Source organism: Phyllostomus hastatus, unplaced genomic scaffold, assembly GCF_019186645.2.
Source record: "Phyllostomus hastatus isolate PE091 unplaced genomic scaffold, TTU_PhHast_1.1 phas_contig_283, whole genome shotgun sequence".
NCBI lineage: Eukaryota > Metazoa > Chordata > Mammalia > Chiroptera > Phyllostomidae > Phyllostomus > Phyllostomus hastatus.
Genome location: NW_025333833.1, coordinates 8764294 through 8776707, shown reverse-complemented (window position 1 = coordinate 8776707; position 12414 = coordinate 8764294). Strand labels below are relative to the sequence as shown.

Genomic DNA, 12414 nt, shown 5'->3' with positions numbered 1-12414 from the left:
CTCTAACTGCAACAAGTTCAGTCTCGTGTGAAATCAAATCATGTTCCTGTGAATCTCTCCTACGCAAAGGCTCCCAGAACATTACGAGGGAGAAGAGGCTTCGGAGACCTCCCGGTCTACCGCTCTCAGCACGGAGGAGAAAACCGAGAGAAGGCGATAAATCCCCTTCCATGAACCCTGTTCCCCACGCCAACCCACCAGCACACACGACTCCCAAGATGAAGACTCACCGCTTAGGCTTGAAGACGACTTTCTGCCCTCCTTCGAGTATCAGTAAGGCTTTCAGCTGTGTCCCTTTGTAACCCACATCAGCTTTGATGACTTTCTTGGTGGCCATGGCATGCATGATCGCCCCCAGCTCTGGAGTCTCTTCGGGGTACACTTCCCGGGGCACCACCCACTGGGCTGCGATCTCCCAGGGAGACTGCAAGGTGTGGTCCAGCTTGGGCGCCAGCTCCACCCGCAAGCCAGCCATCATCCGGTGAAAAGCCTTCTGGTCCTCCCGGTTGGCGGCCGAGGAGTCTAAGTTGTCGATCAGGAAAACTTTGGTGAAGATAAAGATGACGAGGAGGATGGCTAACAGCACGACCCGCTGCTTCAGCTTCATGTTGGCCTCTCTCCCTTCGCCCCGACCCACTCTCTCGCGCGAGTCCGGAGAGCAGGTGGTGATGGCGGTCAGCGAGGTCCCATGGCTAGACACGCCGGGGCATTTCTTCACGCGCGTGCCTCCCACAATTCCTGCAAGCCCAAGTGTAAAGTAGAATTCGATCAGACACTCTGTTCTCCCCTGCTGAAGCTTCTGCAAGCCTGAAATACATTACTTACCCTTTTAGCCTTGCTGGCCCTATGCTCGAGAAGACCTAAGAGTTAAAAATGAACTAGTCCAGGGAGGGACTTCGTGGGTAAGAACAAGGTACAATGAAGATTTAAAAGCAAGTGCTCCTGTTTTAATAGGATGCAGAGTCACCTAGGAGCCACTCGGACAGCTACAAACTTCTGAAAACCAAAACAAGGAGGAAAAAAGCACAACGAAAGTAAAACATTCAGATATGCACAACTTCTTAACTTTCCTTTCTCTCTTTCAAAGTCCATAAAGGACTTTGGAACGTCCGAAACCACCAGGATTTGGTAACTTTCCAGTTCTTATCTTCTCCCGAGATAAGTTTTACGGCAACTCCCAAAACGGCCAAGGGGAGTACAGAGGAGACTAGTGACTCCTCCGCTGAACCCAAGTTCCCAGCGATCATACCCGTCGTGCGACACGTGTCGTAGCTGCTGATTGCGTATTTACATACAACACCCAGACACGTATCTCCACTTAATCCGGCTTCCGCTAACTACATTTTAAATTAAAATCCCGGTAAAATATGGATAATCAAATCTGGGCAAATCAAGTAAAGGATAAACACATCCCTGCACTGTCGGCTGTCGGCAGAACGTGCCTGGAAGGCTGGCGAGACCTGGCACTGCAGCCACACGCCGGCGTCTGGCCCGCTCAGGCACGGGCCACGCACGGACGCCGCAGACAGGGGGCAGCGCTGCTCGGAGCGTGGGGCCAGCCCCCCTCCATCAATGCTCAGGCTGAAATAGTCCAAATGCAAGATTCGCGTATGGGTGTCCAGAACGTACAGTTCAGTGTCACCTGCATGCTGACAGGTCGCTTTCCACTCCGAGGGGCCCTTTAAAAGCACACACGAGCTTGCCCTGCCGCGAGCTCACACAGCCCCGGGGCTGAGACAACGAAGACAAGAGGGTAACAGGGTGCGGCCTCACTCTCCAATCCATTTAGCAGCTCACACCACAAATCAAAGAAGGAAGAGCAATATACGAGAGAGGGCAACTGAGTCCACCTGAGACCTCCCACCCAGGCTGGAGACCGCCCCCTTAGCAAGAGCCGAGGCGCAGCCAGAAGCAGTGCTGGAGCCAGCGGTGTGTTCGGAGGGCCACCTCGAGGTGCGCCCGCGGACACGCAGTGCGCTCCCAGTGCTCACTCGACCACGCTTTTCACTTCAGTTTTCAAGAAGGGGAAAGTCGGAGTCAAATTCAAGCTCTAATTACCTCCAGCCACCTGTTCTGTTTCAGCAGCATCATTTCCCAGCGAGTGCATAACACTATTAGCTGAAACAAAGGCAATTCAAGTGCATCCAAAATGTAATTGTGATGGTATCAAGACTGGTGTGAAACGCAGTAAAACGGTTCCCTGTGATTACTGAGAAGGGCAACACCGGGGAAGCAGACTGCAGAGATGCGTGCCAGTTCCACGCGACCTGAACCCCACACACACACACACACACACACACACACACACACAGAGCTCAGGCTGCGGCGACCAGACGGGACACGGACGCCTCGTGGTGCCAGCCATCGCTGCCTCCAGCTGCAACGACTGGCCGCCCTGGCACAGTTCCGGCCCCAAGGGGCCAGCCCAACAGCCTCTGAAACACTCCCCAGAACTACAGTCCGGTTAACCCGTAAACTTCTAGGGGTGCTGCTCGTCTGATGCAGAGTACAAGAAACTCCCTCATGCTACATAAACCTATCATATGTAAACATGTAGAATAAAGGTTAGAAATAGAGAAGCTTTTTAAAAATCACCAATACGGGATGTTCTAGCAGCTCCGAAGTTTGGACAAACCAAACTCTCCAACCCTGCAATCCGAGTGTGTGCTTCTAGGTTTTGAAATCTCATTAACCTTCGGAACAGGCTTCAGAACACATTCATCACTTCGGGGCTGCAAACAGTTCGTCCGCTCAACTGACAGAGAAATTTTTATCAAGTGAACTGTGACGACTTCGACTGTCAGATTACTTCCCTGTTTCCCTCTGCTGATGAGCGGTGTGGGCAGGTTTAAGGAAGAGGCTAAACAAGTTTTTGTGCTGTGATTAGTCACCACGTCCGGGGAGAGCCGGGTCGCCACGTGGCACTGTTCTCTCCAACTGCCCTTCACCGCCACCGCCGCCACCTCAACTCAGCGCCTATCCCCTTCACCTGGGCCCCTGAAAGAACCGCCTTCTGGGCCACCAGGTTGTCCCATCCAGGCGGACTGTGCAGCAAAAGCAGCTTCCTAATCAATCAGCACCACGTCTGATTGCTATACACTCCTTAGCAAGGCACCAAAGCCCCACCCTACACGGCCCCAGCCACCCATTTGGCTGGGCACCCCTGTCTTCTCAGTTTCGACCTAAATGGACCACGAGCATGCTCTGGGCCCCAGTTCCTGATGTGGATGACCTCTACCCTCGTCAATCCTCCCACTGGAACTCCATCAAAATTCCTCTTGCTCTTACGACCCTTTCTCCCCACCTTCTCCAGTTTAAAAGCCCGGTCTGTCTTTCAAGGGCCATCTCCAAAGCCGTTTTTGGTTCCCCCCAACACTCGGACCTGTCCCTCCTTTAGACCACTTACAGTCTGCCTCGTCCAGTGTCTTCCTGCACACAGCTCCGACTCCCCCGCCCAGAACCGTGGTTCCACAGCAACCCCGGCTGCCTGCCGTGGCATTCCCTCCAGCACCCGGCACAGGAAGGAGAGGCGCCTTATGCACCCAAACCAAACAAGCTGCTACAATGAGGCTTTGCAAACACCTTAAGACTTATGCCAATCTCCCTCACGACTTCCTATCAATGAGTGTTGGCTCTCCTTAATCAGCTACCCTCCCTTCTCCGGCAACCTGCTTCTCCACCTACACTGCTTACACTGACGGTTCAGAAAACACAAAGGTAGTTAAGAAATCAACAACATAGAGACTACAGTGGAACTTCTACAAAAGTGTGTGAGTTTGCAAGACTCCTCCTGCTCCGGAAAAAGTGTGTGATGTGGACTCGTTCCACCCACTAGTGAGGGCACGCTGCACTTCCGCACCCTTGGGAGGGGAGGGCGCCCAGGACAGGCCCTCCACGGGGCCTCATCCTCCTTTCTTGTTTGAGACAGCAGCGTGCCACATGCCCTGCATACCGGGCTTCTAAGATCCCCGCATCAGACACTAAGGAAACTAAAGCAGCATCACTGGGTGTATTCCAAATTATCCATGCACACTTCACCTGCTTTCCCAGGAGCCTCCGCCTGCCCTGCCCTCGCCTCCTCTTGTAAATGCCTCCAACACTGTATCATCGTCCAGCTGAATTACGGTCATTCATTTTAATGCTTCTGTTATATGGAACAGGGCCTACCTCAAAGTACAAATAGACTCAAGGTAGCAACATATCTCAGAAAATGTTAAGTGTAAAAGGCGCAGTGCGGCCCGAGCCGGTGCGGCTCAGCTGGTCCCATGCACCGGACGGCCGGGGGTTCTACTCCCTGTTAGGACACAGGCCTGGGTTTTGGGTTCAATCCCCTGTCAGGGCAGGTATGGGAGGCAGCCGGTCAGTATTTCCCTCTCACATTGAGGGATGTTTCTCTCTCGCAAATCCATCCACCAAAGCAGAGCCATCAAAGGGCATTACAGTTCCAGGTGGGACGCTAACCGAATTCGGCCACACGTGTGGCCCCAGCCTATACCATGCGGCAGAAACACCAAGCAGCTGAGCCCAGCTGACCCGCATAATTATAGGAAATAACAAATCACTGCCTTAAGCCACTAAATTTTAAAGTAGTTTGTAAATTCCAACATTCTCACATCTATTCTGCCCATATCAATTGTTTTGGGGACCTTAACAATTTTGGGGGTGAAGACACAGGGAAATAGATTATATAACAAAAAACAATTCTCTCAGGGAGAGGGGAAACATTAAATTCCCTGTTAAATATAAGTAAAGATCAAATTAAATACAGTGTTAGGTCACATTTGCACATTATTATTAATGGCTTATCAAGTAATAAACCCATTATGAAGGTTACATGCCATTTCTATTTCTTTTGTTTTCATTGAAGATGTTTGGGAAAATACATAATTAAGGACTCTTAGAGGTAACAAAAAAAAATAGAATCTCTACTGGGTCACTAAACCCATTTACATGCTTCAGAGCAGTTAAGGCTGGCCTCACGCACAAACTCACACAACTACACACGCCCAGCTTACGCAGCCTAACCTCTATACTTCGACCAACGCATAAATGAAAGCAAAAAGCACAAAAAATGAGAAACACACACACTTTCACCCTGGACGAACAGGTCCGATATTCTGACCTTCTGTTTTTTGATGGGCAGCAACATCACAGCATTCCGCCATTATATTACTAACAGCCCCCTAGAAATAAAGCAGCCTCTCCTGATTGTCAGTAACAATTATTAGTCAAATCAAAAGCATTCAGAAACCTTTCCTTAGCACCGGGTGCTCCTATGCACGAAGTCCAAGCCTCCTCTACCCAGTGGCATCCAGCGTCTGTTCCCCGAGCCCCTCCCCTGCACTGCTGCCCCCTGCCTGCCACAGCAGCATACTACACCGCCTTTTCATCTTCGGACGGGAACCCTCAACAGAACAACTTAAACCAAGTAATAACGTTAATCAATACCTGCACAGAGGTTTCCTGTCCCTGCTAATTTTCCACTTAAGAAACGGCTTAATTCACCTCCTTACGCTGAACACAAGCTGGCCTGTGCGGAGGGCAAGGGCGTGTGCTTGGGCTCTGGGCGCCCGCTGCACCGCCTACCGAGGGGCTTGTGACCCTGATTTCACAGCTAACCAAACTGCCCGCCGTTTCCTCGTATAAGAAGTAAAGTAAGAACACTATTCGCTAACTCACAGAGTTGTTAAAAATGAACGGCGTTACCACATGTACCGTGCCAAAACCGGTGGTGCCCGGACAGCCCACGGTGATTGCCTGCTACTCATTCTCATCACATCGAAAAACCAAAGACGAAAACTTCCTCCGCGGAAAACAACAAAAATAACCCTCACTGGTTCCGTGGTCGTCTGGGTCCCAGAGCCAGGGGCTGACCACACTTGCTGCAGCGCTGGGAACCGAACCCTTCCCCACGCTCGAGCAGCAGCGCAGCCTGGACGCTGGGAGGCCTTCCCAGCAGGCACCACGCGAGGCTCCGGCTGGGGGGCGTGTCGCTCCTCTGCCCACCAGTTTCTGTCCTCCGCAAAGTTCGATTCTAACCACCTTCTATCTCCGTGAGACAGACGGAGAGCAGGAACTTCCTCTATTTCACAAAACATGTTGCAAGAATGCCTTGCACGACATTTTTCGGTTTGGAAATTTAGCTGTGAGTTTTAAAGATAAGAGCTTGGCATGTCCTGAAGCTCTTAAGCCTTAACACAGGGGTGGCAAACTCATTTTCGGGGGGAGGGGGGCATATGAGCCTTGCCGTTGCCTTCAAAGGGCCAAATGAAATTTTAGGACTGTATAAATGTAACTACTTCTCAACTAGGGGCAAGGAGCTCGTGCCAGCGGGTAGAAACAAGGTGCTGGGTGGGATAAAACAAGGCGGAGGGCCAGGTTCAGCCCCCACCCGTGCCTGAAGGGTAACTTCAAGTTACAGGTGTAGAACATACAATTCTCACATCGTCCAAATTGGTCTGAGTGTTAGATTCTCCTCCGTTTCCACTTCCACGCACACACTTATTTGTATCTGTAAACTCAGAATCCCTTTCGTGAAATCCCCCAACAGCCCCCTGTGAGGGAAACCAACCTAGAACATCGCCAGGCACTGGTGAAGCACTAAGGTAGCCCTTCTTCCTGGGTGTGCGAGTTAAAATGAAATAGGCAATAGTGTTCGTTCCCTCTGAAAAAATTTCACTTCCTGCAACCCGTCCCATTTAAACCTTGATTTAGGACACCCTCTAACCCTCTTGCTTGAAAAATGAAAAGAAAATGAAAGTCTTTAGCTCACACCGTTAATGAGCTCTGTCCTCAAAAAGCAACCAACACAGGGAGTGCTCCCGGATCTAGAAACTCTGGAGACGCCTAGGCACGTGCATTCCCTTTCAGACGGGCCAGGAATGGTGAGCCTCCCCAGGTTCCGAGCCTCTCACTGCTCTGCTGTCCGTGTGCAGCCATCTAAGGCTGTGCTGAAGAATGCACCCCCTATAGAATGCGGAATACCGAGTTTCAAGTGACACAACATCTTCCCCCAGATTTTCATGTTTTCCGCCTGTACTATTCAGTTCACTGCAGTTCTTGCAAAGGTATATACACCTCACGCAACAGTCACATTTCACATTGTTGAACCTTATGTCCTGGGGGGCTAAGGAACCTCCAGCAGGCCTGTGCTGACTTTTGGCTGAGTGGCTCCAGCCACGATCCCTTGACTACACACACACACACACACACACACACTCACCCTTTCTGAGTGTGCCTGTCTCCTCTATTATTGTGAGTTCCTTCAGGACAGGGGACATGTTTGCTCTTTGTACTTCCAGGTAAGCTAGCACAGTGCAGGGGTACATGAGAGGTCCCCCCAAAATGCTTGTGGAATAATAGGAGTGAAGAGCAAGGAGGAGAGACCTTCAGGGTTACAAGAATTTCTTCAGCTCTTTGGTGCACACATAGCCACTTTTAATGGACGTGGGGGAACTAAGCCCTGAAATGAATCCAGACATACCGTATAGTAAAGAAATGCAGAAATAGCAATTATGTATACAAATTTTATGCACTCAACTTTAAATCGCTGCCTTCTGTACACTGTTCTTTCAGCTCTCAAGGCAATGCCGTTGTCAGCCTGGCCCCTGGCACCGTCTGGGACTGGTAGTCGGGATGACCCGGAAGCGCTCACAGAAGACTGGGGATGGCCCAAGACACTGCCCAGGAGCGACACAGACGGGGCTGGACCCAGAGTTTCGAGCAGTACTGGCGATGCTTTCTGAAGCGAGAACCAGAGAGCACTACGGGAACATAAATGCACCTACACATAGCGCAAGTTCACTAGCTAAGCCACAGACAAGAAACAAGCAAAAGGTCTCTGGGCAGCCGAAACAGTGGTTACCAAGTTCACCCAGGAACAGAGAAGAGGCTGCAGACCCCGCTAAGCCTGCGTAGCTGTTTTGCGTTCAGTTCCAGGAAGCAGGGCTCTCCGCCTCGCCGCTCCAGAGGGTCAGAAGCTGCAAGTTAGAACGAGGGCAGCAGGGACTGAACAACAGCAAAAGCACAGCTGTCCCACCCCAGAACGAAGAGACAGATGGACTGTTAAGAGCAGATTCAAGAACTCAGTAAGCAGATGGGGCAAACAACCTACATATTTCAATGGCCTCAAAGCCCCACTCCATTACTGTTGGTAACGGATGCTAGCAATGACCTTGAGTCAACAGAACAAAGGTGAAACCACACTGTCTAAAAAGCAAACACAGCATATAATACACTGTAAATTTTTTTCCACAAAAGGTACAGTTAAAATAAGAATTTCTGCACGTAATGCCTCATCCCCTAACACTCGCAGACAAAATGAAACGCTGCTCTTCACATCCACGAGGCAGAAGGCCAGCACCTGGGAGCATGGAGTGACAGAGGTCGCTGCCTCGCCTGCACTTACTTCTGTCACACATTCCGCACTTCACGTTCCTTGACCTCCTTCCATATAACACGCCCAAATGAACAGGTTGTTTACCTTGCCAGAAAGTACAGACCCCAAACACACTTGCTGAGTACCCCTTTTCCACATCCGCCTCCATTTCTTATGCTGGGATGACAGCTGCCCCCCCACCCACCACCGAGGCTCACCATACCCCAAGCCAGGCCCTTCCTCTCTCGCGTGTGGGTAAGAAAGATGCAGCTACATTATACCTTTGCACCAGAGCCTCTCCTAGACAGCCCTAGCAGTCACGTTGGCACTGTGTGGCTCAGAGGCTAGTTTCAGCTGCAAAGGAAGGTCTTCTGTTCTGCACCCCAGGTCTGTGCTAATGAACTCCTCAGTCCTTGGGGGTCACAGAGGCAGTTCAAGGAAGGCAAAGAGAGAGAAGTGTGGAATGAGGAGCTGCTGGAGAAGCGCTTCAGGGAGGAATAACTCTCCACTCCCACCCCCAATATAAGGGACAGGAAGATGGACAGTCAGGGTCAATGTTACTGGTGCGGCCGTTACCAAGAGCTACGGTTCTTCTATTGACGCAAGAAGGCTGACTGCCCATCCGACTGCTGAGTTAGCCCCGGCAGAGAAGGCTGCGGGCGAGTCGGTGAAGCCGCACCTGACCAGAGCGCCCCAGGCCGCTCCCCCGCTGCAGGCGTCTAGATCGTCACGCACCCCCACAATCTGACTCAAGGCAGCTCCGGCAAGTAACACCCTTTCCAGATACCCCCCACCCCCCGCAGCATATTTTCAACGGGAATCTGAAACACATTTTCTTGGCATCATTTCTTACACAAAAGAGGAATAAATCAATTCAGTATGTGCATTAGAACATGTCCCCTTCCTTCATACTGTTCTCCATTCATCCCTCCAGCCGTCAAACGCCCCCTGCATATCTACTTCGGCGTATGCGCTGTCAGGTACAGAGAGAAGAGCACCTCCATTATCATCACTGACACAACAAACCGTAGGGTCTCACTGCAACCGCACTTCCCGCCCCCTCTACAAAACCACAGGGCACTTGGTCCCGGAGCGACCCACACCAGCTGCACAAGACTGTCTCCTTTGTGTTGTTTGCCACTGTGGCCACAGAAAACAAAGTGGCCTCCTGGTTCTCTATGGGATCACAGCAATGACCAAGGGACAACCGCAGTGGTCACTACTTAAAGAGTTACCAGTTCAAGGCCCTGGCCAGGTGGCTCAGTTGGTTAGAGGGTGGTCCCCACGGTCAAGGTTGTGGGTTTGATCCCCGTCAGGGCACACGTAAGAACCAACCGACGAATGCATAGATAAGGGGAACAACAAGTCATCACTTCCCCCTCACACTCTCTCTAAAAGGTCTGTCTACTCAAGAGCTGGGGCATCTGGCTTCAGGGTTTATCAGCTGAAATGAGGGTCACGCAAAGTGTGGGAATTGGAAGGCAGCCCTGCAAGTTACAGAAAATGTAATTTAGAAATTCAACATTCAGAAAAGATCAAAAGCAGAAGTTTTAGGGCTGTGTGAAAGGGCTGGAGTCTACAAAGGGAAATCAAGGGAACAGACTAAAAGTCAAGGAGTTATCAATTCGGCGTAAAATAACGCTATGACACAAAGGGTTAGACGACAGACACAGTACACAGTGAGGGTGCTTACGAGCGTCCCATCTCCCCCAGCCGCACAGGCGCACGGGCGCACTGGTGGGGGGCTCCGAGCTCCAGGACCTCTCCCTGGTCTTTCACCTCCGCCCGCTTCCGGCGCTGCACTGTACTGCGAGGCTGAGAGTCTGAATTACTTCTCCCGTGCTTTGATTCTCTGACAAGCACTCTCAAATGTGGAACAGCCGCCTGTGGACTGAGTCCACTGTCCGGCTCTAGGGGCCAAAGCCCAGCACCTTTACAAACTTCAGAAAACTTATGAATTTAAAACAAAACATTGTCTTAATTTTAAATCTACCTTAGATTGGCTCTGAGTCTAGGCAAGCCATCCGGCATCTTTACACCTGTACCTCAGTTTCTGAAAGACTCGTCTTGAAGATAAATAGCAAGATACAGGGTGGGGCAAAAGTAGGTCTCCAGTTGTGAGTAGGTAAAACACGGTCTACTCTCGTCTTACTTATTAATTATGGTGAACCTGCTCTGCCCCACCCTGCATGTGAAGAGCTCGTGGCTTGGCTCAAAGGTCCTGCATAAACTCAAGGACTGTTCGTACTACACCAGCACACGGAGGTCTTGAGCCCAATTAAAACGTATCAACTCCGTCGAAATGCATGAATTTACAACACAAGAAGGGTAGGAATCATTCGTAAACAGCGATCTTAACGACCAGATTACATGTTTATAAAGTCCTACAAGTGAGAAGCTAAAAGATCCCACAATCCCTCCTTTCTTTCCAAGGAGAGAAATCAAACCGCGGGAGAGAAACCGGCTGGGGGGAGTTGATACTGATACCCCGGCCCTACACTCAAGTCGGAGTATCAAGCATCTCTCATTTTCCCAAATTATAAACTCAGCCGTCCCAACGATAACGTGGTCAATTAAAGGACTCAGAATTCCGCAACGACCAATCATGACCAGTCCCCTCCGCTTTCCCTCCAACTTCCTTCCATTCTACCCTTCTCTTCCTCCCGAGAGGCTTGCAGGTACCAGAAGCCCGGTGAGAATGAAACTCTCATCAGCTCCCACAGTCAAGGACACAGCTGGCCAACTGTTTGCATTCATCATTAATGGCAACGTTTAGGTTCTTTCTTAATCGCTGGGCCATCACACCCGGAAATGAACTCTCAAGCGCAACCCACTTTGGACTACGGTATCATTTCCTCAAGTCGCGCCCCGATGGCGAGCGCGGGGTGCAGACCCTGAGGACACCACCGACCCCTGCACACAGGGGTCACGGTTACCCTGCCCCTGGCTAGGGGCCTGCAGGTCATCCGTGCTTCCCCGCCGCGAGATGGGCCCGCGGGGCGCGCGATCCTTCCCGGGCCGCCGCAACCGGCACCGGCAAGACACAAGGGCGGCAGCAGTGCCAGCTGCCTCACGGGACCGCGTCCAGGCGCCAGGTTTGGTCACTAAGGCGACCCTGAGCGGCCGAGGTGTCCTCAGGTAAGGCCCGTGCCTCAGGGGAGCCGAGGGCACGCCACATCCCTTCAGCCGCGGCCACCCGCAGGAGCCCGCCTTGGAGCTGATGGGGCACGCGGCCCGAGCAGCTCTCCCTCTGGGACCTGCCCGCGGACAGCTCGGGGCACCGGCGCCCGGCCTCTCGGGGAGGCTTCCCGTCCCCCGGCGGCCCCCAATCCTCCGCACACACTGAGAGCCACCCGCACTTTCCCGCCCGCTGCGCTGGGGGCGGGGGTCGCGCAACCTCCGCCGCCCCCACGCCGCTCACGCTCACCTGCGGGGCCCTAGGCTCGCTCCATAGCCGCCCGGCCGTGCGGTGCGGCCCGGCCACCCCCACCGCCTCCGGGGAGGGGCCGCCCCACGCCGCGCTCAACGCCCCCAGCCGTCGCAGCCACCGCCACTGCGGCTCCCGCCTACCCCCGGCCCGGCCATTCCCTGGCCACCTCTCCCCGCGCCTGAGCCGGCTGGCCCACACCCACCCCCGCCTCCGCGGCTCCCGACTGTTGGTACCGTCCTAGCGTAACGCCTGCCCTGCGGCCAATCCGCGGGCTCACTCTCCGAGGCCACACCCCCGCCCTCCAGTGGGCGGGCCTATGGGTTGCACTGCGGCCCGCCCCCATTAACCATTTCAGTCCCTGGCCGGCCCCGTTTAACTCCCTCGGTGCCAGCGGCAGTCTCTCCTCCTCCCTGCCGTCCGCCCTGCCCGCAGAAACGACCTCTCCCTTCTCTGGCTTTCTCTTTGCTGAGATCCCTAAGCAGGCAGCGGTTCTGGGGAGTTGGGGGGCCCTCTCTGGTCAAGTTCTATTTGTGAAAAGCAATTGCCTCTTCCTTTTGCCCTTTTAATTTGACTCGACTTCTGCTTCTGCCGATCTCAATGTATCCCC

The 12414-nt window shown here is 52.8% G+C and overlaps 1 protein-coding gene across 2 annotated transcripts in view; it reads right to left on the bottom strand.

The window, feature by feature from the left end:
- The window catches only part of FAM20B (FAM20B glycosaminoglycan xylosylkinase), a 29276-nt gene extending 17258 nt beyond the window's left edge, over positions 1–12018 (bottom strand). Inside the window, exons 1-2 of one of the 2 annotated variants that reach the window (XM_045838389.1) lie at positions 11805–12018; positions 231–738 (exon numbers count right to left, since the gene is read on the bottom strand). In XM_045838389.1, coding sequence (XP_045694345.1) covers positions 231–607 — 377 coding nt within the window. In that variant the 5' untranslated portion in view covers positions 608–738; positions 11805–12018. Of the gene's footprint in view, positions 1–230; positions 739–3406; positions 3560–11804 lie in introns of those variants that run through there. The other variant, XM_045838390.1, reaches the window with a different exon arrangement.
- Between the last annotated feature and the right edge of the window lie 396 nt (positions 12019–12414).